Source organism: Oculina patagonica, chromosome 13 (genome assembly GCF_052425735.1).
Source record: "Oculina patagonica isolate OP01 chromosome 13, crgOcupat, whole genome shotgun sequence".
Lineage (NCBI taxonomy): Eukaryota > Metazoa > Cnidaria > Anthozoa > Scleractinia > Oculinidae > Oculina > Oculina patagonica.
The window spans coordinates 34045035-34071684 of NC_135770.1; the positions used below are offsets into that span (position 1 = coordinate 34045035).

Below are 26650 nucleotides of genomic sequence, written 5' to 3' on the forward strand. Positions count from 1 at the left end.
CAAAAATCCCCTCAAACCCCAACCGGTATGCGAGAGGCCCGGCCAGGCTAGTGGGGTTACTTCCCTACACCATAGCATGTATTTCGATCGTGGCTTATAATGAGAGTAGGAGATTCAAGAAAAAAACTCCTTCAAGAAATCGCCAATACCTAAGGCGGGCAGATTAAAACCATTGTTGTTACAGAAAGGAAAACGTAAGACAACAAACGAAAAATGAACAAAAGGGAAAAAACCCCACTAGCCAAGCCGGACCAGGAATCCGTCGTAAACGGATTATAGGGCGTAACTGAGATTACCCTTCTGATCGCGACAAGGCCAGTGGAGGGGGTGGACTGTTTAAAATTATTTTTTTTTATTATTATAAAAAAAAAAGACATAATATTTTGAATTTTAATTTTAAAACTTCTAGCTTGGGGAAAAATAAAGGATAAACATCACTTCCGTATATCCCACGTTGTTCGTGTCTAAACGTGGATAAAACATTAAACTCCGTGGATGAAAACGGCCAACCGGCGAGCTTTGAAAATTTAAACACTGAACCTACAGAGATACACAGATCCATAAAACAAACATGCGTGATACCTGTCTAATAAAGTTCCGCACTGGGATGGGTTACGTAACAAACCTTACGTAACCAACTCGTAAACACTTAAAACCTAAGCTCATTAACACTCTTACTGACACCAGTAAGCTCTGAAACAAATGTCCATCAATCGGCAACTACTTGATTTTCTTGACATGCAAGCAAAACAATTCCAGCCAGATATACCGTAACGAAACACTTAGCACACTAACAGTTAAAATAAGGGTGCCCCCCCCCCCCCGGAATGGTCGATACATGATTGTTGCCAAATACCCACAATACACAGTTCAAACTTTAAACAAAACCGACACAAGGCTCCTGCCAACTAAGCTCGACCCACGAGCCAACCTTTAGACTAAAACCGACACGGCGTGTAACAAATTGTGCTAAACGCAAGAGCAAACATTGAGCAACGTAAAGCCGACACACGGCATCTGACAATTTCTGCTCGACACACGAGCGAACGTTTTAGCTACAGCCGACAAACGCATCTGACAGTTTCTGCTCGACACACGACACACGGCATCTGCAAATTTCAGCTCGACACACGAGCGAACGTTTTAGCTGCAGCCGACATACGGCCTCTGCCAGTCTCTGCTCGACACACGAGCGAACGTTTTAGCTACTACAGCCGACACACGGCGTCTACCAATCTCTGCTCGACACACGAGCGAACGTTTTATAGCTACTACAGCCGACCGGGCAGCCGACACACGGCGCCGGCGTCTACCAATCTCTGCTCGACACACGAGCGAACGTTTTAGCTACTACAGCCGACACACGGCGTTTGCCAATCTTTGCACGACACACGAGCGAACGTAAGCTACTACAGCCGTAACACATATGGTAATAAATTGCTATAAACAGAACTACGTAGATATAAAACACACTACGGGATAAACAAACGGATAAGCAAGCGAAAAAGAAAACACATAAAAATGTTTTAAAATACCGAGTAAACTATTGCTGTACGCGTTGTCCCGCTACTCCGGCATGATGTGGAACTTGCGAAGCGGCAGAGAATGGACATGCAGTATAAATCTTCTAGTTAAACAGCAGAGGCAGGGTAGGTACAGCCATGAACTTGAGAAAATAAAACGACGAAACAACTAAGGCACGTGGTTGGGCTTCGGCGACGTAGCGCGAGAGTATAAGAAAATTCGCCCGGACTTCCCGGCTTGCGTATCTCTTTCGAAATGCCCCGAAACTAAGCAAAGGGATCTTTAAATACGGCGATTGTGCACGTGGTGATTAAGCATTACCTAACACAACTATCTATAAACAAAAGGGGTTATGTAATCCACGCACTTCTGAATTCCGCGTCATAATTATGAATGAGAATAATTTACTATGATAAGGAAACCACCAATACACTGAGCTGGGTCCGGTTGAGTGAAATTACTGTGAAATAAGAGAATCCAATTTTCCAGGGTTTTCTTTTGGTTTTATTACATGATCGGGAAGCGTGAAACTCTAGGCGAAATTTGGCAAAGTTAGGGTTCAGTTCTGGCTAAACGTTGAAAAAGTTGGACAGTATACCAAGTTAGGCTGGGGCGAATCATTTCACGACTCACTAAAAAGATAATATCAATTTAGATGGCCGGATCAAATACTATTCAGTGCTATAGCTAGATCCACCAATTAATTTGGTAGACTGTAAAACAAATACTACATTACGATTACCTTAAATTGTTAGTTTTTGTCAAACACTCTGGAGGTAAATAGCCTCTCACGCAGCCGTTTTTAGGGGCGATTGTGAGGGAGGAGTGAAACAAGATCGCCCCCTAAAAACGACTGCGTGGGAGGATAGCACGTAAACGTCTCCAGTTCAAGCTTTAAACACAAACCATGCATAAATAACTTTATCTTTTACCTTTGCCTTGCTTTAGAAATATAATATTTATTCACACTATAGCCTTATGAAACGAGCATTCTTTTTCGCGCGCTCAATTCTTTTCGTGCCTGCGAAAGGGCTGTTAAAATTCCATTCTGATGACGCAGCTCTACGTGATCTGTTAAGCGCCTCTGACTGGCTGTAACTTGCGCGCGAAAAATTCAACCCGAGCGATAACCAATCAGAGACACCCACATGGGTCTCTATGGAGCTACGTCATCAATGTGTGAATTTTAAGCCTTCTCTAAACCGACGAATAAACTGCGCGCGAAAAAGAAAACTTTATTTACTCAGTTTATTTTACTACTATATTCTTTTATATTTTATTCAAAATTTGGTGTGGTACAAGCGCGCGGAAAGAAAACTCTTTTTACTCAGGTTAATTTTACTACTACATTTCTTTCAATAATTAATTCAAAAAATTTGGTGTTGGTACAAGACCAGCTACAATTTCTAAACTCTTGCGAGGCGTGCATATGCTTTTACATACAAATTTGTAAATTCTTTAGACGTACTTCTGCCTGTAACACTTTCCTTTTTTCCAGACATTGTGTAATGAGCAGCCTTACTTGCTATCCCTAAACAGGAATTCAGTTTGTGAACTGGTGAAGAAGTTCTTAAAAACATTCCAGACTTTTACCAGCCAGGTCTCGAAAAAGATTCTTTTTTGTTTTGTTTTGGGTTTTTTTGTTTTCTTTTTGACAGATTTCCAGTTTCTGTTCGATTCCTTTTCTTGGGAATTAACCTTAAACACAACAAGAAGATGTGTGTTTTTTTTTTAATAGAACATCAGCACTTTTAGTTGCCTCATTCGTGGACGCTCTTTGAACTGACTCCTTGAGCATTACTACACGTGTAACGCCCTTTTGGGCTCGTCACGCATTCCTCTCCACGCGTGACGTGCCCAAAGTTAAGAGCGCGTTAGGAGGCTTTACCTCCAGATACAGGTCAATAATATCAAATTAGTTTTAATAATACATATTGATTCCTTTCCTTGCAGACTGCCCGCTGGACTTAAACCGACGGTGCGCTTACATCAACTTGAATGAATAACGTGTCATCCACAAGGTAGCGACGCGACTTCAGTTTCTCGTGTGACACGAACCTCGCGTACCCGCGGCCTGGGTTCTCTTCCGCGGTGGGCCTCCCAAAGTTCTCCAGTTTAGGGTTAGCTCTGAAGTGCATAACAATGTTCTCCCGCTCGTCTGTGTTATCTTGCTGATCAACTAGTGTAAACGTGACCTTCTGGTGAAAAGGCCAGGGCAATATGGCGTCGTATTCACCTTTCATGACGATTACAAATGCCGAGAGATGTGTGTTTTTTCCAGAGCCATCACCATTAGGATTTACGGAGAGTTTCAGTTTGTAACCATACGGTCCTGTGTGAAAAGGCTCACTGTCTAGTTTACTGTTTCTGCCGTTCTTGGCTTGGCGTATAATTTCGCTGAAACCTGTTATCTTCCACACAAACGTCGGTGATTCCATCTTGGTCTTTTGCATTTCTTTTTCCTGTGCAGAAACCTTGAGGACTAGGTTATCGTTTTCTTTTTTCAGGTATTCAAGTTGTTTCTTGAGGTTGGTTTTCTCGTGATCGAATTCCAGGTGAAGTTGAACGAGTTTTTTGCAAGCCAGGCTAAGATGAGCCGTGGTTTGATCCTGAATGTGACTTTCTAAGTTCTTTCTTTCCACCTGCAAACACAACAATTCCCAATGTATAAAGCGATTTTTACTTGAGTGTCGTAAGTAATACGCGCTTGCCTTGGTTTTGCATTAGTACGCTTAGTGATTGGTTGAAAAAAACTCGCGCCACTTCCTAAAACACCAAAAACATCAACACTCATCGTGACTTGCTCACATGTATAGCTGGTCATACACAGTCCTCTCGAATACTTTTGCGATTACTGAGATAACTGAAACTGGTCGATAATTATTTAAATCAGATCGTGCACCATCTTTGAACAACGGAGTAACTCTAGCACATTTCCAATCATCAGAGAAGTTAAAGGCTTGTTGAAGAGGTCCTCTAAAGAGACCGAGACAAGATCAGCACATTCACGGATTAATCTGGCAGAAATATTATCAAGAACTGTTGTTCTAGATCTGGATAATTTGTTTAGATGAGAGAAAACAGTATTGCTGCTAGTTTGACGGAAACTGAATTGTGTTGTTATTGCAATTGATATAGTTAGTATAGCTCAAATAATCACTGGGATATAGTATTTACTCGAATAGCGCCGCGGCTTTTTTTTTTTTTTCGCTCTGGGCGGTTTTTGGGGGGGGCTTTTTTGGGGCGGTTTTTTTATTTTTTTTTTTTTTTTTTTTTTTTTTTTTTTTTTTTTGCTGGGGGTGGGAATTTTTTTAAGAATTTGAGTAAAAAAAAAAAAGAAAAAAAATTAAATTTTTTTTTTTTTTTTTTTTTTTTTCCCCGCGTGGTTTTTTTTTTGGGCCCTTGGGGGGGGGCGTATCTGAGGTATTTCATTGGCTAGTCTGGGCCCAATTGTAGAAAATTTCGGAAATTTTACCGCAAATAGTCTCTCAAGGAAATTTGGTAAAGTGGAAAGATCGTAACGCGAGAAAAAGAGCACGCTTTTTATTTCTTTCTCCTCCTCTACTTTCTTAACTTATATTCCTACGCTTTATCTTGGTACATAGCTCCGCCTGCATTTGCAAGCGAATACAAAAGAACGTTTACAGAAGAGTTAAATGAACAAAGCAAAATCCTGGCAATATAACAGTTGCTCTCAGTTTAAAAGATTAAATCCTCGATCAGCCGCCTTAGGGCCTACATGTAAATTTCTATTTCAGGCGAAGGTCACATAAAACCTGTACCATATTTTACTGGAATAAGCCCCGCGGCGCTTATTAAATTTTTCTCGCCTATTTTGGTTTTATGTTACGTATAAAATTTTGAAATCAAAATTCACTAGGCTTAATTTTGTTGTCATTAGGGAAAGATAAACTAAAAATATATATTTTTAATTTGTGTTTTTTTTTTTTTAAAAAAGTTTTTTTTTTTCCTTTTTTGTTTTTTTTTTTTTTTTTTTTTTTTTTTTTTTTTTTTTTTTGCTTTTTTTTTTTTCCCGCCTTCCCCGTCTTAAAAAAACAAAAATTTTTTTTTTTTTTTTTTTTTTTTTTTTTTTTTTTTGGAGAACAATAGCGTCTTTTGATTGTTAGTATTTATCCCTTGCTGAAGAGACAAGTGGCGCTAGCTCTCCTGGCAAAGTTCGCGGCCTTCACAGCATTTACAGAACACGTATTGTAAGAATGTTGGATAGAAAGCTGATGGGCGAGCGGTAAAACCATCACTTTGAACTGCAAAACATCGCTTTTGATGAAAAGAAATGTCCAAGTTTGTTTTCGAGTTGCTTTGTAGTGCTATTTTTAGTTAAACAGAATTCCTCGAACAAGCACCGCATCGGGACTGCGGGGTTATTCTGGGGGCGGGGCGCTTATTAACTGTTTTGTCCCAAATGCGGCGCTTATGGAATGAACGGCGGTATGGAATGAACAAGGCAGTTATTCAACAGCTTACCTTGGCATTACATCCCACGTCGTGGTAAGGACATGACAAAGGAGTAAGCAGACAATCCGTTTCCACATGTCTTGACATCTGATGAAACAAAAGAGATCATTATTAACTTTTGTTGAACCCACTGAGTGGCGATGCACAAAATCGTAAAAATGTGCACATGCATCTAATCATTACCTACTCAATCCAAGTTCAGTGCCATAAGCATAAAAACACCTCACCCTCTGAATGAACTACAGTATAAAACAGTAATTGTCGATTTTTCCATCTAGATTTGGGGAGATACGTGTTATTTCGGGGAAAATGATGAATTTATAGGGTACATGTACTTCCTCAGTTTCTACACTTGCCTTCTCTTCCAAAAATACAGTCTTTAGTCCAACCTTGTTCCCAGGGTCTCTATCTCCCCGTCCCCTTCTCTCGCTCTGGGACGTGGGGAGAGAGGGCTCCTGGGAATTAGGTTGTCTTCAGTCTAAAAGGACCACATAGTTAATGAAGACACCCCTAGCTCCTCCCCCCCACCCCCCCCCCCAAAAAAAAAAAAGAGATAGAAAATTGCCTCACCTCCCCTCTTGAAACTACTTTCTCACAGCCATTGACACAATTGACAGGGAACATGGTGCAATTTTCATTGTGCATCTGAAAAAAATAAAATGTCTACTTTTAACATAATGAAAATAATGATAAAACACCTCACATACATGCATGTAACCCAGTAACCAACTAGTTTGTTGGGTTTTTGTTTTTTTTTTTTTTGTTTTTTAAATTTTTTAGGGGGTAAAAATTTTAAAAAAAGGGGTTTTTTTTTTTTTGTAACCAACTATTGGAAAATTCACTATCTGTTTGGCTATACACATGACTGGCACCTACTGTAGTTGTTGGATAGCAGGCTCTCGGAGCACATTAGGCAATCTAGAAAGTACTGTGGCCGAAAAGTATTAAATCATTAAACAAAGTTGTCAAAAAGTCAGTTTTATTTTTTTTCGCTCCCTGCCCCCACCCTTCCATGCCTCCTGCTTTGCGCTGGCATCCAATTCTCTCGTCATTCTTTCCCCACAGTCATCGATTGAAAAAAATACGAAAAAATAGAGGGCTGTGAACAGTCTAGCTATGTTAAACAGAAATACTACTCTTGGTTTCTATGCAGACTACCAGCCAGTAGAAAATTGAATGAAATAAACAGTACTAAGTCACGACAGATGTCCATTGATATAGAGCTGTCTAAACAAGCTGAATTCAAGTTTCTTACTTGTTCTTGGGATTTTGGATGACTTTCATTACAGAATTGACATGTGACAATTCTCCATTGACAGGAAGTGGCTAAATGTTCGTCAATAAGGTTCCTTGCCAGTTTAACATTGCATTTTGGACTTGGACAGGGGACAACCTTGTAAGGACATCTCTCTTGGTGGTTCTAAAAGATCAAGAAAAGAATCAGTAACGTTTGTCAGTCACCAGCAAATAATATATCACTATCTTGGGAAATTCATTGTTTTATTCCCACAGATGTTGTAACATTAATAAAGATTTGGCATTCTGGGCCCGGTTGTTCAAAACTCCCATTTAACTAACCAACGATTAAGCCTTATCGTTGATTAAAATCACTAACACTGGGTAAGTAGCTAATTGGTGAAATTGAGAACGTTGTTCAAAGCCCGATTAGAGGCGCGATTAGTTAATCGCCGATTAATGGTTAGTACTTGATGTAAAATCACTAGTATAGTCTCGCTAATTGATGATTAGTATCCCAAAATGCAATTCTCCTTGAGTATACACACTGCGATGGTTTCAAATATGGCATCCGCAGTGTCACATGTGGTGAAAAGGAGAACAGCTGTGGCGACGTAAAACTAACCGGTCAGATTCCAAAATAATCATGTTTTCACTAGCATTAAGTCATAGTGATGACTAGCATTTGGACAATAATTATTGGTTTCAGAGCGTGACCACGCTTCGTAAATCTGCCTCTACGAGGTTTGTAATTTACCGGGGTAATTTAATGGTGGATGTATTAAATTATTTATAGTCGCTTTGCCGCAGTAAGGCCGTAGTTCTTGTTTTTGTATTGTATTTGTTGTTTTATAAAGCTTAAAATAAAGCTTACACAGAAAAGAAATGTACAGCAAACAGTAAATAAAACTATTTTAATGACAAAGGTCATAGTTCTTGATCGCAACTAGCCAGTATGGTATCGTTATATAAATTGATAACTTCGCAGGCATCTTTGTCTCAACAAACAATAAGTCCACCATTTTTTCCAGTTTAATCGGCCAATTAAGAAGTTAATACACCTAAAGAGGACGGTTAAATTTAACCCTTAGTTAAATCGTTGATTAGCGCTAATCGGCTTTGAGCAACGCAATTTAATCGTAGGTTGAAATTTAAACACTGATTAGCTTATTTAATCACCGATTAGCGCTATTCGGAGTTTTGAACAACCAGGTCCTGATCAACATCTCCACAAGTGCAATGCCGATTTAAGTGATCATGACACTCAAGCTGCCACCTGACTTTGATTTCCATTGAAGTGAACCTAGAAGCTAGGACACTTGTCACCACGTACTCCCCCAGCTGGATGGGTAAGGCTTAATCATGGGTACCCTCCCTCCCTCCCCCACCTACCCTACCCCTCCTCATTTTGTCTGGTTGCCCCGACCTACAATTCATTGTACTTATAATAATCCTGGAATTCCTCCAGAGCTCTTGATTGATCTCAATCAGTCAATCAATTGATGGATCAATCGATCAATCATCCGATTCAATCAATCAATCATGTCACCACACAAAATAACAATAAAAAAGAGATTTCCTCTTGCTGGGAGTTAGGGTATCGAGGAAAATTATTATAATCATGAATAAAAATGCTGGCACAAGATCCTACCTCTACATCACGGAGTTCTCCAGTCCATGGACATCCATTAGGACATCTGACAGTGTAGGAAAGAATTCTCCTTTCACTTGCTTTGTCTGGAAAAATATCCTGCAAAAACAGAATTTTACAATAGATTAATTGGACCTAGACAAAACTGTTAGGTTTATGTTTTTTTTTTCGAAATTCCTATGGGTATTGGTAAACATGCCCTTCAATGATGCCATGCAATTTTCTAGAAAACTGGAAAATTAATTTATAGATTGGAGTTTCTACTGACAGTAGTTTGATTTGAATTTGCCAACTTTTTCAAATATCATTTCCCGTGAAATTTTCTATGTTATAGCCCAAGAAATTTATTTTTACACAGCAAAATTATTCTGGACAAAAAATAAATATTTTTTAAAATATTCATAAAGGCTACTGAACAAATTTACATTTTTATTTTAAATTAAATAACAACTTTTCGGAGAACCTTATAAGTTTACATGGTTGCAAAGGTTGCCAAACATAGACAAACAAGCCAGTCAAATCATAGGAAACATTCTGTTTCTAGCAAGCCATGGCTGTCTGTCTTTTTTCCTCAGTTTACTATTAAAAAAGTTTGCTAATTTTAGGTTCGGTGAGTTGGATTAAAAAAAAATCCTTAAAAAAATCAGGGGCAATCTGCTGGAACAAGGAGGTGCCTAACCCAAGCATCATTGTCGTGGAGGCTGGGAACAATAAAAGGTGGCTACAAAATCAACATGGGAGCAATGGAGGAAGTAAAGATCAATATAATGGTTAAAATCAGCTGAGAAAAGTGCAAATGGATGAACCTTGAGTGCTCCTTTGCAATCTGCCAGCATCCATGATTTTTTTTTTAGTTTGAAAACACAAAAATATGGGTCGGTCGGCCAACGGTAAACAGAGAAAAAAGGGGAAAGCCTATTGAAATTCTTGACTTAGGAATCTTTGGATCATTTTTGGAAATTTTATTGTGAGGTCCAGAAGAAAATAATAACTATTTTAGAAATCTTCAGCTGACTTTCAGTGTTAACACTGACTACCACTATTTACGTGGTTAGAGGATTTCTTAATTTTTATGAATCACGCTTAGGCAAGTAAGGAATACCAAGAAGTCATTCTGTGAATCATAAATTGACTGTTTTGCATGTTCATGCATTGCAAACAAAGTGGCCTTATTCTACCAGAAGTCATGGACAATAGCCAATCAAGTTAACTAAAATTATTTTATTATTTAATTTTTTTGGTTTTTTTATTTTTGTTTTTTTTTTTAAGCTTACTATTCTGTAAATCGGTAGCTATGCAAGGTCAGCACTCTTCTTCAGCCATATGCATGATATATTAAAGGTCATTAGTTTTAGTTTGTTTACTGTTCCTTCTATTAAATTATAACCAGAAAAACATTCCAGGTTTACAGTCAGGCCAGCTTTGTACAAAGATGTTGAAAGATGGCATGTCAAAAGATAGTCCACTAAATAATGTATGTAACACTTAAGGCCAAGTAAAAAATAATAAATGTTTCTCGTCCCTGCCTAATTCATTTTTTGGGGGCCGCCTTCTTTTTGATTATTTGCTATTGGAAAAGTTGGAACGAAAAAAAAAAACAGCAGACGTTAGTACAACTGAAATTCTGTAAGAGGTGGCTTTTTTGTGCGCTTTAACACGAACTCAGGCCAAAATTTCAAAGCCTTGGTATGCTAGGGATGCACTGCAGGATAGGTCAATTACCTTGCAGGATTTATTTGAAAGTTTGCTTCTGGAGAATTTGATGATGGAGGAAATAACAAAATAACAAAAAAAAAGCGCCTGACCACTCACTTTTTTTATAAAAATCTTTACGAGAAACATTTTTTTCTTTTACTTGGCCTAAAAAGGATAGTGCAGTAATCCTGGGGCAGCAATATGAAAACAGGATTATTAAAAATGTTAAGTGAGGGACACATAAGGTAAGACTGTACTCATTAGCACCTTTTCTTTGTCCAATTTTTCTCTGTCACATGGGCAGTCAGGATTACGTCTTCTGTTTACAACAAAACAAAACCAGAATCAAATCAGTGTGGTTAATGATAAGCTTACATTTTTTTTTTTCTGGAACATATTATATAAGCAGACCCAGTAGAGCTTAGCCTCCCACGCAGTCGTTCTTTGGGGCAATCGTGTTTCACTCCTCCCCACGAATGCCTGCTTAACAGAGGCCAACATTCCTTTCCGATTGTTTTACTCGCCTGACAACCTACCAATCACCATTGAGGTATCATCTGTCGGTTAACAATCAAAATGATCGTTATAAAATTCCCCGCAAATTCCGTCTTTGAGATGCGGATGATGCGGCATGGGGAATTGAATATTTCACTTTAAAAACACCTAAAATTCTAAAACACCGGAAAATTCATCAATTGGAATAATTCAAGTGCTTTTTGAGCGATGCTTTGATTAAGTCATCTGCTGGAAGGGTTAGAGGTTTTTAGAAAAATAGCAGTCGATCTTCCTCGCCTGGTCGAATCGACAATCTGCGAGAACATCAACAAAATATTAATACAGTGGATCCTGCATTGCTTCAAAGAAGAGATCTTTATGTATATCCGAGTCAATAAATCGAAGGGTAAAACAACAATGAACTGACCAAGTTGTCGAATGCGCCTCGCCACCAGGGAATCTTGCCACCAACCAACTCGCCACCAAAACTGGTGTACATGTATTCCTCGTTCTTTAATCCATAAGCCAAGGTGATTTCGCTTGGTGGCGAGTTGGTTAGTGGCGAGATTGCTTGGTGGCGAGGTGACCGGCATTCAGTAGAGCTACTCTAACTCTAATATATTGGTCCATTAACCACCAAATAATTTGCTACTCTATGTTTGTATGCAATCATTGACAATGATTGTTATTACCTGAAAAGAACTAGCGATAATAAATTATAAAATTAGCTAATATTTACACGGCACTGTCGGGCTGTCTTTTAGAATCTTTTCATTTCATTTCGTGTCCTCAAATTAGTATGGGTTTTCCCGAGCTAAGTGGTTATTTTGACACGTTAATAAAGTTTTTAGTGTAGTGTTTACTACACTAATGGAGTTAGTTTAGTGGGGAAGCGAACGCTACGCCAGACGTAAACAATAAATTGCGCAGTCAAGTGGAACAAGCACGTAGACATGCATATGCAAATTAGACGGGAACAGGCTTGTCCACGAATGTTCTAAAGCAATGGGTTAAAAAATTCGCGACAGGGAAAAAAGGTACTCACAGCGTGAGATAAATGTACTGCACCAAAATAAACTAATAAAAAAAACTTCCAGCCAGTGTACAACCCTGTGAGATGGTAACAGATTCACGCGAGTAATAACGCAAACAAAATACTAAATGTAAGTTTTCTAAGTGGATTCCAGAGATACCGGCAGTAAAATGAGAGGAAATTTAAAACTTACAAAGGATACACGTCACGCAAACTAGCAGTAAGAGATTAGAATTTGAGTTCTGAGCAGTTAATGGAGAGGAAAAAGGTCATCACAACATAAGATGAATGTACTGCACTAAAATAAACTGCTAAAAATCTTATAGCCAGTGCCCAACTCCATGAGATGGCAACAGATTCACGCGAGTAATCGCGCAAACAGAATGGATTCCAAAGATACCGGAAGTAAAATGAAAGGACATTAAAACTTATAAAGTATAAACGTCACGCTAGCTAGCAGTAAGCGATTAGAATTTGAGCTTGCTGTGACGACAGCCAGGTAGCAAGTTCATACAGACTTCATTATTGAAGAATGCCACAAGGCTGACTCGAATTAGCTACCTTCTTTAGTCACTGATCATGAGGTGATGTGCTTAATTTTTGTTTAAACAAATTAAAATTTATAGTTTGCTGAGTGATGCCATTTAACTACCTCCCGTTTATTCACTGCAAGATCTGAAAAACCGTTGTCAATGTGTTGGGGGAAATTCTTTTTGAGACAGATCACGTTATCGAAGAACGTGGCGCGCAGGGATGACTAGAATCACTTTCAATAAGAAAGCTACCTTCTTTAGTCACTGAGGTGATGTGCTTAAGTTTTTTTTAACAAAATCAATAGTTTGCTAAGTGATGCCACTAACTACCTCCCTTAGTTACTGCAAGATATGAAAAACCGCTGTCAACGTGTTGGGTGAAATTCTTCTTTAGACAGATCATGTTATTAAACAACATGACAGACGTGTCTCGTCCGTCTAACAATTACCAGACCTACAAGCTCGACTGGTGACGAGTCACGTGACAACTTTTTTAAACACTACTACGGACCGCTCGTTTATTTATCAATCATTGCTCTAACTTAACTATTGACAAGATGAAAAAAAGCTCACCTTATTATAGGAAATATAATATAATATAACGAGGCATTTTAACAACGCGAACAAAATTTACGCGTAATAAAATTAACGCGAATTTAGGAAAAGTTCTGGTCAAATGCTTATAGTGAAAAAGTTAAAATACATAAAATTAACGCGAATTTTTGAAATTCGCGTTAATAAAATGTATCGTTAATTTCCTATAATAAGGTATTCCTTTTTTACACGAACGGAGTTTCCCTTTTTGTGCTAATTTAATAGAAGAAAAAAAAAACAGAAACTGTCGCTTTGAATTCGACATAGTAGTCATCGAGTAACTCCGCATGTCCATTTACTATTCTTTAAGCTTATTTTTCCCAGTGGAGAACACGTACGGTAGTTTTAAAACTTGGAGACGGCAACTTGTTCGATCTTACCTCCTCAAATATTCACTCAGGCATTCACCACAAAATCTGTGACCACATCTCGTTAAAACGGCATTCTTAAGAGGCAGGTGGCATATCTGACAAATGAAGTCGTCATCAATCAGCGAAATAAAATCATGGTCGTATCCAGAAGGAACTGAAGAGCCGCCATTTTGTTCGGCCATGATGTTGTTCGACCAGAAGACTTGCGTGACTCGGTTTTTGTACCCAGTTTCTCTCGGCTAGCGACCAGGGGAGGTATGCAGGAGGGTATGCAGCGGAATTTTCGTGTGGCCGTGAAAGACGTGAAACGAATTTAAGGATGGGCCGATACAGGTTTTTCAAAACGATACGATATCGATACGATATTTGCCTTTTTTCTCGATATCGATATTATGACGTCATTTCCGCCGATACGATACGATATTTGCCTTTTTTCTCGATATCGATATTATGACGTCATTTCCGCCCTGACGTCATTGATATGTCACGTGATTTTTGTCTAAGAATTCAAAGTACAGTCTTGACATTACAGATGTTAGCTACGAATAATGATTTTTGGTCTTTTTGTTTCACTGTTGCATCAGAAATCAAGTCAAGGCAAGAAAAATTCAAATATTGACAAGAACAACAATATTTGTTTAAACAAAATTGCATTTTTAAACCTCAGGTGCTGACCAGGAGACCGCAGGCTCTGGTCACGTTTGCAGTATCGAAAACGTATCGAAAGTGCGATATTTTTCGAAAGCATCGATACTTTTCAAAATTGACAAAATATCGATGTATCGAATATTTGGTATCGAGTATCGGCCCATCCTTAGAAACGATTATACGCGTAAAAACAAACGAAGCAACATACGATCTAGTGCGATTGGATTGGCATGTACTAGGCCCACTAGGGCTCGCTACCGCTCGCAGAATAGACTGTATAAATAGTTGATCCGTCCGAATGATTTCACGGCTGTTTTTATTTCCTCTTCTTTTTTCTTGGGTGCTGTAATTTTTATGTGAATCTTCATGTCTTGACAAAGATTCTCTGGTTTGTATTGTAAACTGTCCAGATTTCTATTTCGTACCAGGGCTGTAAGCTTTGTCTGTGTTTCGTGACACCAGAGGTGACACATACCACGCCCAGGAATGACGAATGCTCAGGGATTTCCCGCCTTTTTATCACGTGACCAACCCGGCAACCGCGCCAACTGACCGCGCCAAACTCACAAGTCACAACGAAAATGGCCGAAGGAAGAGGAATTTTCATTCCTGTTGGTTACGACGAAGCCTTTGTTAATCCACTTGACGACGATTTTATGTGTTTAATTTGTCATCTAGCAATACGAGAGCCAGTTCTCACGAGATGTGGCCACAGATTTTGTCGACAGTGCCTCGAGCAATGTTTCACATGGTGAGTGTCGACAATTTATGGAGTTTCGTTTTGTCAGGTTTTTTGGACTTCCTTTTTGATAAATCCCGGTCCGGTTGTAAAGCTAGCATTGGAAGAAACTCTTTTGTTTTAGCATGTTTCATTTCTGCCCATTTACCATTTTTCAAATGGTTTGAACAAAAGCAAATATTTGTTTGGTATGACACCATGTAAGACTTCGTAGAACAGTCTGCGACCTTACGTTTCGCAATTCGTTTAATAATTCGTAGATGTGATATGGAGTGAAATGAAAACTAAAAATAATTTAATAATACACCAGTAAACGTTTTTTTTTTCTGTGCAGGGTATGCTTTTTCTTTTTTAAGGCTTCTAAACATGTCGAAAAAAATTAATTCAGAGTGTGGATGTGTGAAGCCGCTGAAATGACAAACTTATTTCGCACAAAGTACCCAAACTAAACTGGCTACTAAACGATTTGCCTAAAAAGTGGTGTTATTGGTGTTAATAATTAAGCCATAACAGGTTTTCATTCAATAGTACACTGTTAGCAAGAGAGAAATTCTAAGCGTAAATATTGTAAGATTAAATAGATTAAACTAGTTCTTGCTACACTTTATACAAGCCCAGCCCAGCTTTCATCAGCCCGACTCATTTCAAAACTTTTATACTTCAATGTGCAGGGTAGTTTGCAGACCCTATTATCCCGGTTTCGATAGCATTAAGCGGCTAGCAATATTTCTACTCCCCCCTGAGTGGGATGCTAGCCCATCACATGCACAGGGTACACCCCTCCCCCCCCCCCCAGCATTATGTCGCCAGTACCCATTGGGTGGGTGGAGAGAGGCATTATGAGAGTTAAGTGTCTTGCCCAAGAACACAACGCAATGACCCCGGCCAGGCCTCGAACCCGGACTGCTTGATCCGGAGTGCAGCACTAACTAACCATTAGGGATTTAAATCATCTCTAAGTTAATCCCCTGTGGCCATAAGCTAGTTGTACTGCAGTGGACGTTTGGTCGTTTGTGGTACAAAATGAGGCTGGTAGCTTGCTTTAAAATGGTGAAGTCATTGAGTACTACTCAGTTTTCTTCAAATTTTACAAATTTTAATGCAACAAGAATCTGTTTACAGTAGAATCCTGATTTCGCAAACCCTTGGTTTCTCCATAGTTAGTAGAGGTTTCTCAAAACTTCCAATGTCTTGCACAATTTTTTGTTTCCCTTGATAGTACTTTTCAGTAATTTTATCCCCTATTTCTCAAACCTCTAATTTCTCAAAGCAATTTTTGTTTCTCCTAGAGGTTTGAGAAATTGAAATTCCACTGTATAATATTTTGTCTTATAAAACAGGCAGAATAGTCAACGTCAGTCTTAATTGTCCTTGTCCCATAGACAGAGTGGACCTAGTCTTTGAAAAGGTAAGGGTGGTGTTATGAACTTGTGATCCGCACTGCCGCTTAGCACATTCTGTGGTCAGTCATCACAGTAATGTACAAATCATTTTTAAGTTGTGGTCTTGCTGAAAAAAGATTAGTTATTTCCTTATGTTAATTGTTATGCTTATTTCATTATGTTCCTGTTATGTTCTGTCATATTATTCATGCTGGTGTCATAAAACATTAACAAGGTGTTTTTATTTGCATTTGTTTGACCTAAATGCCATTATGTTGTTATGTCATTAGTGTGAACCAGGTCCAATATTAAGTAGTTGACTTTAACATAGAATTTTATTTTTGTTGTTTGTTCTTTGACAAGTTCAACAAAAGCTGTTGTGTCAAGGAATAATATTAAATGCCCCGGTTTATAATGCCAGCAAATACAGTACGTATATGCAGGCCTCAAATTGGTAAAACTGTCTCATGCGCACAATTACAGCTGCAGGTGGTAATTAAGATTCAGGTATAAGTGAGTGAATACAGCAACAAATGAATTGTAGCTAGTATGAAAAAGGACTATGTCAGAATATGTATAGCGAGGTTTCATTTGACTGTTGTAATACATAATATGGAAATTTACTGGGGTAAACACATGTATAGGATTTTTTAGTAAGTGGGAACAAAGTGGTAGGCATGAAATTGTTGTTGCGCTGTGGATGCTTTAATTTTTATTGTCTCTCCCACGTAGGATGTCTTCCCTGACAAAGCCACAGAAAGGAAGATTCTTTCTCTTGTCATCAAATGTCCAAGTACAGGTTGTAACTGGACAGGGGAACTAAGGCAAAAACAGGTACATGTAACAAATAATTAGTCTATCACAAATACGCTAAGTTTAAGTGGTACTTGAATGTAGATAATTGTCTTTTAAAACTTAGATTAATAAACACTGTAAAAGCTTTGAGTTTAACTAAGATAGGGTTAAACTATTGGGCAATTCCAGAAAATATCCGTACCATACCACGGACGGCTTTTTGGAAATCCGAGGGCAAGGGGGGGTTCTTTGAACTGGAATTCCGAAGGCATGGGGGGATACTTACGATTGGAATTTCTAAGGCATGGGGAGTTCCAGATCTTGGATTTCCAGAGGAGACAACAAGAGTGTGTTCCTTGAAGGGCCATTCCATGTTACGGACATTACATTCACAGAGCAATTTTCAACTTTTAATCTTTTAAAAAACTTATCCTGCATAGTTTTTATTGAGGTTCTGTATTATTTAAACAACCCTCTTATGTTAATCTAATTACCTGTAGAAAAATGTATTGATTTTATTTGAAATTACTGAAAATGTTTCTGTTTTCATCTCTGTTACGGACATTACACAAAAATAAACCCAACATTTTACAGGCTCACTTGACACTTCTATTCCTGTGAATTTACAACAAAAACATTAATACTATGACAATGATAGGAATTGAGGTAGTTAACAGCTTTTTAAAATCTAGTTGTTTCTATTATATTGTTAGTAGGTTTTGAGCTGGGTGTTAAAATCTGTGTTACGGACATTACATAATTTTTGTTACGGACATTACACTGTGAAACACTTTTCACATGGAAAGGTTTGAGTTAACATTTTGGTTTATTTTTGGACTTGTAGTGATTGACAATGTTCAATTGTTCAAAAAAGTTCAAATTCTGAATAATTTTGTAACTTTTCTGTACAGTACATGGTTGTGAACTTTAGAATCCTTTAGGTCTGTGGATAACCCCATTTTGAGCATGCTCAATAGAATTCGGTGTTACTGAGCATGCTCTGACTAGAGCCTCTGCTGTCTCTTGTTTGTCCCTTCTTGATACTGTGCACATTTGCAGTTTTGTCGTATAATTATGGCAAAGTCTACAATTGAAAGGGTGCATAATTATAGAAAGAGACTCAAAGATGATCCTGTGAAGTATGAGGCATACATTAAGTTATAGGATAAAAAGAGAAAACAACAGGCAAGAAAGAAAGCAAAAAGGATTCCTGTTTGTACATCAGATGCTGCCAGAAAAAGAAAACTAAACAGGGAAAGAGTAAGAAGGTTCATGTGTCGAAAGAAGGCAGAAGAAAGAAGAAAAAATAATGCAAAACCCACAGAAAAGAAAGAAGAACCTGGTTACAAGACCCCTCAGGCACTTGGGAAAGCTGTTGGTAGATTGAAGCCAGTATTACCACACAGTCCACGAAAGAGAAAAGCAGTGGTCATGAAATTAGCTAAGTCAGAGGGTATTGTGGCTAAAAAGATGCGCATTGAAAAAAGTCCAAACTGCATTCCTGCTGACACAGTACAAATGGTTGAAGAATTTTTTCTCCTTGATTCAATCTCGCGGCAAGCACCTGGAAAGCGGGACTTTGTAACAGTAAGAAAAGATGGCGGGAAGGAACAAGTTCAGAAAAGGCACCTTTTGTGGTCTCTACAAGAAACATATGCTCTTTTTAAGAAAGAGCATTCTTCTGTAAAGATTGGTTTCAGCAAATTTTGTTCTTTGCGGCCTCAAAATGTTCTGTTATTGGGGCAATACCCACATCAAGCTTGCCTGTGTGTGTATCATGAGAACATTCGGTTGCTGTGTGATTGTTTGTCCAAGAGCATTCCTGATTTTCCTAATTATTCAGGGGGATTTGTTGATTGTTTTGTATGTAGCCCAGAATCTGAGAGTTGCATGTTTGGGCAGTGTGATGAGTGCCCTAGCCCTGTGTGGATTGAGTCTATCTCTAAGGAAGATTTAAGCTTGATGGTTACTTGGTATCAGTGGCAGAGGGTTGTGCAGAAAATGAAGGGAAAAGAGAGCAACTCAACAGTCAAGAAGATGGAAAAGATTTGCAAAGAAGGAACTTTAGAAGATGCCTTATGTATGCTTAAAGAGCAACTGCCATTCTTCTTGAAGCATGTTTACATCAAAAGAGAGCAAGCAAAGTACTTTGAGAGCAAAATTGAAAACCTTCAGGAAGATGAAGCAGTTGTGCAAGTTGACTTCTCTGAGAATTACACTTGCAAACACCAGGATGAGATTCAGACAGCACACTGGAGCCAGGAACAAGTAACCATATTCCCTGTTGCCATTTGGACCATCAGTGATGAACAGAACCAAAAGACATGTAGTTCTCATGTGTTTGTCACAGATGACAGAAGTCATGACAAGAAGGCTGTTGCTGTCTTCATGGACAGGGTATTTAGAAGCCTTGTTTCAGATAAAAGTTCTAAAGTAAAACAGGTTCAATGTGTTCTCAGATGGGCCTAGCTCTCAGTTTAAAAACAAATATATGGTGAACTTTTACCACCAGCTGAAGAAGAATGTGAAATTTACGTGGAACTTTTTTGCAACGTCCCATGGGAAAGGCGTTGTTGATGGTATTGGTGGCACAGTGAAGAGAGTTGTATGGAGAGCAGTGTCCTCAAGAAGGGTCCCAGTTGTTGCTGATGCTCAGTCATTTGCTCAGGTTGCATCAAAGTTATGTAAAGCTGTAAAAGTCAGTTTCATCAGGTCAGAAGAACTTAACAGATCTGCTGATTTGCTTGACCTTAGCACTTGCTTTAACGAAGCTGCTGCTATCCCAGGTATTTCAAAGTATCACTGTATTGAGCCTCTAGAGAATGGGCTGGTACGCTTTCGCATCCATTCATCTCAGGCAGAGTATGTTGAGCTTGGAGATTCACACAGTGATGATGATTATACCACAAGCAGTGAGTTTGAAAGTGCTGACGACGATGAGAGCTGCCACAGTGATGTAGATGATGATGACGACGACCGTGATGATAACAGCAAGCAGCAGGCTGCAACTGGGCTTAGTGAACATGATGACAGTGATGACGATGACAGTGATGAAGTGAACAACAACAATGCAAGAAGTGATCAAGACATCAATGCATCAAGTGCAGCAGTCACAATAGAGCATGGCCTACCAAAGGATTGTCAACTTCTCTTTGATGTTTCAAAGCCCTTCCAGCTCCCTTTTCACTTACAGTACAAAGCAGATGCTATTGCAAATGGCATTCTCCCTTTTGATGGCCCAAGTATTATCAGTGGTTCTGACATTGAAGCCTTGTTAGGTGGAAGCTCAGTTGAAAGGGAAAACTGGCTTTCTAACTTTGTCATTGATCAGTATCTTGATCTTTTAAAAACTGAACACTCTGAAAACAATTTCAGAATCAAGACCATTTGGTGGGAGAGGTTTAAACGGGCAGTTGGCATCCTGCCAGCAAAAGAAATTTGGAAGGAAGAAGATCCCTTGTGTTCTTTTGATCTTGTCTTTGTTCCCTGTAATACCTTGCAGAGTGAGCACTGGTTTTCCCTTGTTGTGATGCCAAAGCAAAACCAAGTACTGGCCCTTGACAGCATGGCAGGCGATCTTCTTAAACCCACTGTTAACCATGCACTTTGTAAGATGGCTTTCTTTCTGACCGACTTGGAGAGTATTGATCTGAGTGAGTGGAGGTTCTTTTCAAACAGGAAGGAAGACCTTCCACAGCAGCCAAACCTCTCTGACTGTGGAGTTTATGCCTGTCAGTTCGCAAAATGCCTATTCTCAAGGGATCAGTGCATGGTAAGCGAAGATCATGGAAGCACTTTGCAATTCAGAAAGTGCATGATCTTAGAACTGCATCAAAAAGAAATTTTCACCCTGCCATTGGAGGACATTGAATGTGAAAATTATTATGCTGTGGAGTATGAAACAAAGTTTTATATAGGCAGAGCAATAAGAGTAATTGAAGATAAGGTTGAATTCAAATTTCTTCACCAAGTGGTGAAAAAATTCAAGTGGCCTCTGAGGGATGACAATGACATTGCCTACAAGAGAAGAGTTTTCTTTGGCCCCACAGTGCTGGCAGGCACTGGACCTTTTGAAATTCCCAGCCTGGGTGATATTGATAAGTTGTTTAAATATCTCCGAAAACAAAATGTTTTCAAATAACTGAGTTACTTACAAAACAACTCACAGTGTATATAGATTGCATTGATGGTGAACTTAAAACAAGTTTTTGAACTTCTTGTCTAGAACACTTTTCATTGACTCTTAAAACAGTTGACACTTGAAAATTTACTTTTCGCTGAACTACATTGTACAGTCTCCGGCTATGAGACACTCATTTATCAGATGAGTGCAATGGCCCTTGAAAGTTGAGTTATTGATTGTATGAAGTTACACTTTTCTCAATAATTGCAGTTGTATAAAAGTTGTTATTTATTGCGGGCAATTTATTGAAAAAACATTATTCACTGTTGGTATTTAACTGTAATGGATATATAATATTTCACTGTAATGGATCATTATGTTGTTGTTGCTGTTATTATGTCCTGTTTAATCCGTTTGTTGCTCTTGGAACAAGCACTTTTAACTTTTGAGTGATGAATTTGAAAAAAATTGTATTGCATATAGCATTTGCTTTGACTAAAACAATATTACTGGTATTCAAAAAAGTGTGTTGTTAACAATTTTGTTATATTGTGCACACATCAACTTTGTTCATACCAACTGTAATGTCCGTAACGTAATGTCCGTAACGAAAAGTAGGTCTAATTTTTTCTGGTGTTTTTCCAGGATTCTAATAATTTATAGCACCTATGTTTGGGTCTCTAAGAACTAAAAAAGGAACCACATTAACAAAAAGATCTGATTATTATTTTCAGAGAAAAAGGGAAAACCACCTTCTTTTGTTACGGACATTACGTAATGTCCGTAACAAAGTCAATACTTGCTCTCATTTATGAAGTTCGTTTGATGTGCAAAAAATCTTTTCTGCAAATTTTACTTTGTGATGGGTTCATTCAGTTTTGTCTTCCTGGTAGGATTTAAGGAATCAATGTGCCTTAGTATAATTATTTGAAATCTAACACCAAGATAGCTATTTTCACACACTTTTCATTGGTCATAAATGAAGAGCCTCTCTTTGATGCTCGCCGCAAGGTCAACTTTCATAATATTATTTTTAGACACTTTAGGGTTTCTACTTTCCAAAAATCCATGATTAGGTTAAATGAAAACTGTTTTATATTTCACCATTTTTGGTGTTCTAAAATGGAATGGCCCTGAAAATGCTTATTTTGTGGACTACCAAGTCGCAAATAAAGCACGAACTGACGACCGCGTCGCGGAAGCAGGATACAAGACAAGTATCGATCGATCAGGCATGTGTTTGCGTTCATTTACAAAAGAAAATGATAAAATGTGTGTTATACATCAAGCTTCAGAGGCCTTAACATTGATGAACTTCTTCATTTGCTCTTTGTTTTCTTGTCAAATTGGATCCACAAAACATTTAGTCCATTCAGTGGAGTGCCAGGAAACTCTTTTGCCACGCTTCGAGACGCCATTTTGAAGCACGTGGGGTTGGGAGCGACTGCTGACCCAGAAGGCTCAAATTTAAGATGGCGGATATGTCAGTGCACTCGATCGTATTATCTTCCGAGTTTACACACGTGCATCACACGATATTCTAATTTAAATGTTCTGCACCAGTTTGGGGCAATCTAAAGTTAATGTAGGTTGTATCTGTTGAACAAGGGTAAGGAGAAAAGTCTTATTTTTTTACATTTTCATCCCAGAATCTCCTGAGTCATAATGACTGTCTCTATGTACAGATCGAGTCATTTGAAATAATTTGATGTAAAAATACGCCACATTGGGCGTATTTGCGAACCCCGATGGAAATTCTAAAGGGCTTGACTTAAAAATGAAAAATCCGAACCGGAGGGGGGGGGGGGGTTAACGATTATGGAATTCCGAGGGCATGGGGCGATAACACATTTTGGAATTTCCGAAGGCAAGGGGGGCTAAAATATGGAAGCCGTCCGTGGTATGGTACGGATATTTTCTGGAATCGCCCATTACTGCCTTGCTTGATTTTTAGTCAAATCCTTTTGGCACATAATTTGTGCAGATATCAGTGTCTGCTTAAAATGAATCAAACACCTAGCTGTTTCAATAAAATTACCCAGTAATGGCAAGTTGTGAGCATAGAAGTCAAGCACAGTACATAATGTGCACTGAAGTCCTTCTTCAACAGTTACATTGTTAGTTTTTATTTTGAGTAGCGTAATAAACGAAAGTGTTTTTGCTCAACAGAACCATCTGTCATCTTGCTCTTACAAAGTTGTCCACTGTACCAATGAAAATTGTAAAGATGGCATATTAAGGAAATATCTGGACAGGCATGTGCATTCCCTATGTAAGTGGCGGGTTATGCTGTGTCCATACTGCACTGAACCACACCCAAAGTGTAAGGAACAGGTAATTTAGACTGTAATAAATTACGAAACTTCTGAATATGGAGTGAAAAGAACTTGTGATAAAAGTCCAGGGATGTAGCTAAGAAAACACTAAGCAGGTTTATCAACAATCCCAGCTGGCTTTTCTGGCCTTTATAGTCTTTATAGCAGCTCAAAAATGTTACCTAAGTCTTTGTTTTCATGTGAAATTTCAGCTGGTGAAATTAGCTGGCAGCCAGCCCTTAGCAACATCACTGAAAGTCTGTTGGCCATCACACTAGGGATCAAAATGCACAGTAAAACAAATTGAATTACGTGGCTGATTATTTTAAAGTTCAAGAATGTTTATTTTTTATTTGTTTGAAATCTTTTTAATTTGTTTCTTTTTTTTTCTTTTTTTATGAGATAAAAATCCCTTTAGACAAATGATTTGTTTAACTATTTTATACAGAAACATTACAAGGAATGCAAGAAGTACCAAGTGAAATGTCCATATGGCTGTGGTGCCATAATGCAACGTGAAAAGGTGAGTTGGTATGACATGCTGTCCCCCATAGTATATGTTAATTATACATTTTTTCTGACTGATCACTTTAATTTTGTTTGTGTCCTTAATTTTTTGGAAGGCAATGTTGAAATAAGTAGTTTGCTATTGATTGCATTATGTACGTAAAGGATTTATGTTATCTAGCTTGATTGGTGGAATATGTTAATTTTTTTTTAGTTGCCACATCATACTGGAGAAGGGTGTGCACTTGCAGAAATCGTATGCCCGTATTATACAATGGGGTGTAACGTTATGGTAAAAATTTATTTACTTACATGTAATGAGTTAAGAAAAAGTAACCAATCCTAATGCATATCTCTAGATCTTCTTTCTACAATCATTTTAATTTTTATTCAGCATTAAAACTCTTACAGTGCCTTTCTCTAACCAGAAGTATAAATGGGTATTGGCAAATTGTCTTGGCTTTGCTTTTAATCGGCTTGTGAGACTGTTGTTGCCTGCTTTTGGAATTTTATATTTATTGTGGGCAGTTCTTGTCATTCTGGCACATTTAGAGTTAATTTTAAGAAGGCTTCACAAGAGACAAGACAGTGACATAATCCGCTTTTTTAATTTTTGTTTTCTTAAGGTCAAGAGAGAACAGCTTGAATCACATTTAGACGCTGCTGCTAGACGCCATCTTGACCTGGCTTGTGTGAAGCTGAATACCAATCAAGAAGAGTTTAAAGAAACAACAAGAAAACTTGAAAGTAAAATTGAAGCACTTGAGGAGAAATTGGATTCACAAAAACAATTAACAGCAAAACTAGATGGGGAGGTTTTAAAATTAAAGGAAAAATCGCCACCCTACATGTGGAAAATTGAACGTTTTAGTGACATGTTCAGGTGCGCTAAGATGGGATGGGAAACCGAAATAGAAAGTGGTTATTTCTTTTCGGGACATAACAGTTACAAGTTGGCGTTGTCTTTGTACCCAAATGGTAATGGTACAGGTGAAGATACTCATATCTCTGTGTATCTTTACATATTGAGGGGTAAATACGATGCTGTATTGCCCTGGCCCTTTCGAAAAACTGTGACATTAACTTTAATTGATCAACATGAAAATACAATGCACAGGCAAAATTATGTCAAGACGCTTTACTGTGATGGTGGCTCTGACGAATCTTTTGCCCGACCCGTGACCCACTCTAACTCTGGATATGGGTTGCCTACCTTTATATCGCACGAAGAACTTCAAAGGAGACCCTACCTTGTTGATGACACACTTTTTCTCCAAGTGCATATTGGTCCCCTAGCTTAGTCTTTTATAATCACAAAACCGGTGTACATTTAGCTTTGATACTTATGCCTGGCTAATTGAGAGATCAGGATATAAAACTGAATATACCAGTTGAAGTAACTTAGTTTAAGGTAGAAATTGTACTAAGTTGTATTTTTTTGTGTAGCACACTGAGTGGCAAGCGGATTCGGATCATTTCAAACAAACTATTGGAACTAACGGGCTTGTTGACAATTTTTGTACTGAATTTATAATGATTTGTTGATGGATACTCAGACCATATTGTCAATTTAAGTTCAGTGAAATGGTGAATAAAGTGTTTCAAGTTGTTTTTCTTGTACGCAGTCACCAAGGTATTTTATGGTTCGATTTACACTGTATCAATCGCAGGAGTGCGATCGATGCAAATACATGGAGAGCATGTAGAGTTATTTCCTTCTATTTTCTTTCAGACGGTTTCTTCGAGTTCTGCTATGTCCATTCATCGGTAAGCTTAGACAGACGTTTTTGAGCCGCGGGCGCCGGGCAACCGAAAATAGAACGTACTCGAGTCTTCGATCGACGAGTACCGAACTTCCCTAGCTTAATAACATAGTTCGCAAGCTCTTTATTTCTCATGAAATGTGAAGTTTTGAATGGGTTGGCCGCGACAAAAGGTCCGGTGAAAGCGGTAATACACAACCTTGGCATTCGTTTCTTCTCCGTAAATCCCCCGGTAACTAAGGGCGCTTTCCATTAGTCAGAACTGGCCGGCCAGACCGGTATATTGGAGAACAGAATTCAGTTATTTATAGTCAGAGTTGTCCTGTCAAATCAGTCAGTGCATAAATATTATACACTGTTGTGGTGGATTTGTAGGAAAATCTCGTAGAAACTTCCCATTTCACATTCAAAACCACCCGACCGGCCGGCCAGTCCTGACAAATGGAAAGCACCCTAAGATAAATTGGGTTTTCTGGAACGTAATAGATGAGCAAAATATTCGCAGCTCTCGTCGCTAGAGGAACATGTACACGTCTTGTGAAAATTAAAACAATTTCAACATGGCTGCCCACAGAATCGCTAAAAGAACTGTAAAACTTATTCTCGTCCCACAGCCCTTTCGTTTCTCTTAGCTGGCTGGGCCTTGGCACGAGAAAACGAAGGGCTCTGGGGACATAGGAGTTTTGAATTAATTCGAATTTTTTTGATTGGCTGTTTGGAACAAAGAATTCCTAGACGGAAGTCAAAAACGTGAACGGCTCACTCATACA

General features: G+C 38.5%; 2 protein-coding genes across 3 annotated transcripts; one reads left to right on the top strand and one right to left on the bottom strand.

Moving 5' to 3' along the window:
- Positions 1 to 1928: 1928 nt before the first annotated feature.
- On the bottom strand, positions 1929 to 13790 carry LOC144635202 (TNF receptor-associated factor 4-like). 2 transcript variants are annotated; one of them, XR_013567334.1, is made up of 8 exons: positions 13618 to 13790; positions 10850 to 10901; positions 8888 to 8986; positions 7256 to 7420; positions 6571 to 6645; positions 6010 to 6087; positions 2867 to 4166; positions 1929 to 2757 (listed from the first exon to the last, which is right to left on the bottom strand). XR_013567334.1 is itself a non-coding variant. In XM_078494282.1 (7 exons), the coding sequence occupies exons 1-7, from the start codon at positions 13788 to 13790 to the stop codon at positions 3492 to 3494; spliced, it is 1317 nt and encodes a 438-aa protein (XP_078350408.1). In that variant the 3' UTR covers positions 2777 to 3491. The 2 variants fall into 2 exon arrangements, 1 of the variants encoding a protein (XP_078350408.1); XM_078494282.1 differs by lacking the exon at positions 1929 to 2757 and having other exon boundaries at positions 2777 to 4166.
- A 1047-nt stretch (positions 13791 to 14837) lies between these two features.
- Positions 14838 to 25528, top strand: LOC144637157 (TNF receptor-associated factor 4-like). The gene is made up of 8 exons (XM_078496297.1): positions 14838 to 14888; positions 14935 to 15007; positions 16336 to 16403; positions 17110 to 17211; positions 23465 to 23629; positions 24059 to 24133; positions 24332 to 24409; positions 24744 to 25528. Exons 1-8 carry the CDS (start codon positions 14838 to 14840, stop codon positions 25416 to 25418), a joined length of 1287 nt encoding a protein of 428 aa, XP_078352423.1. The 3' UTR covers positions 25419 to 25528.
- Positions 25529 to 26650: the final 1122 nt, after the last annotated feature.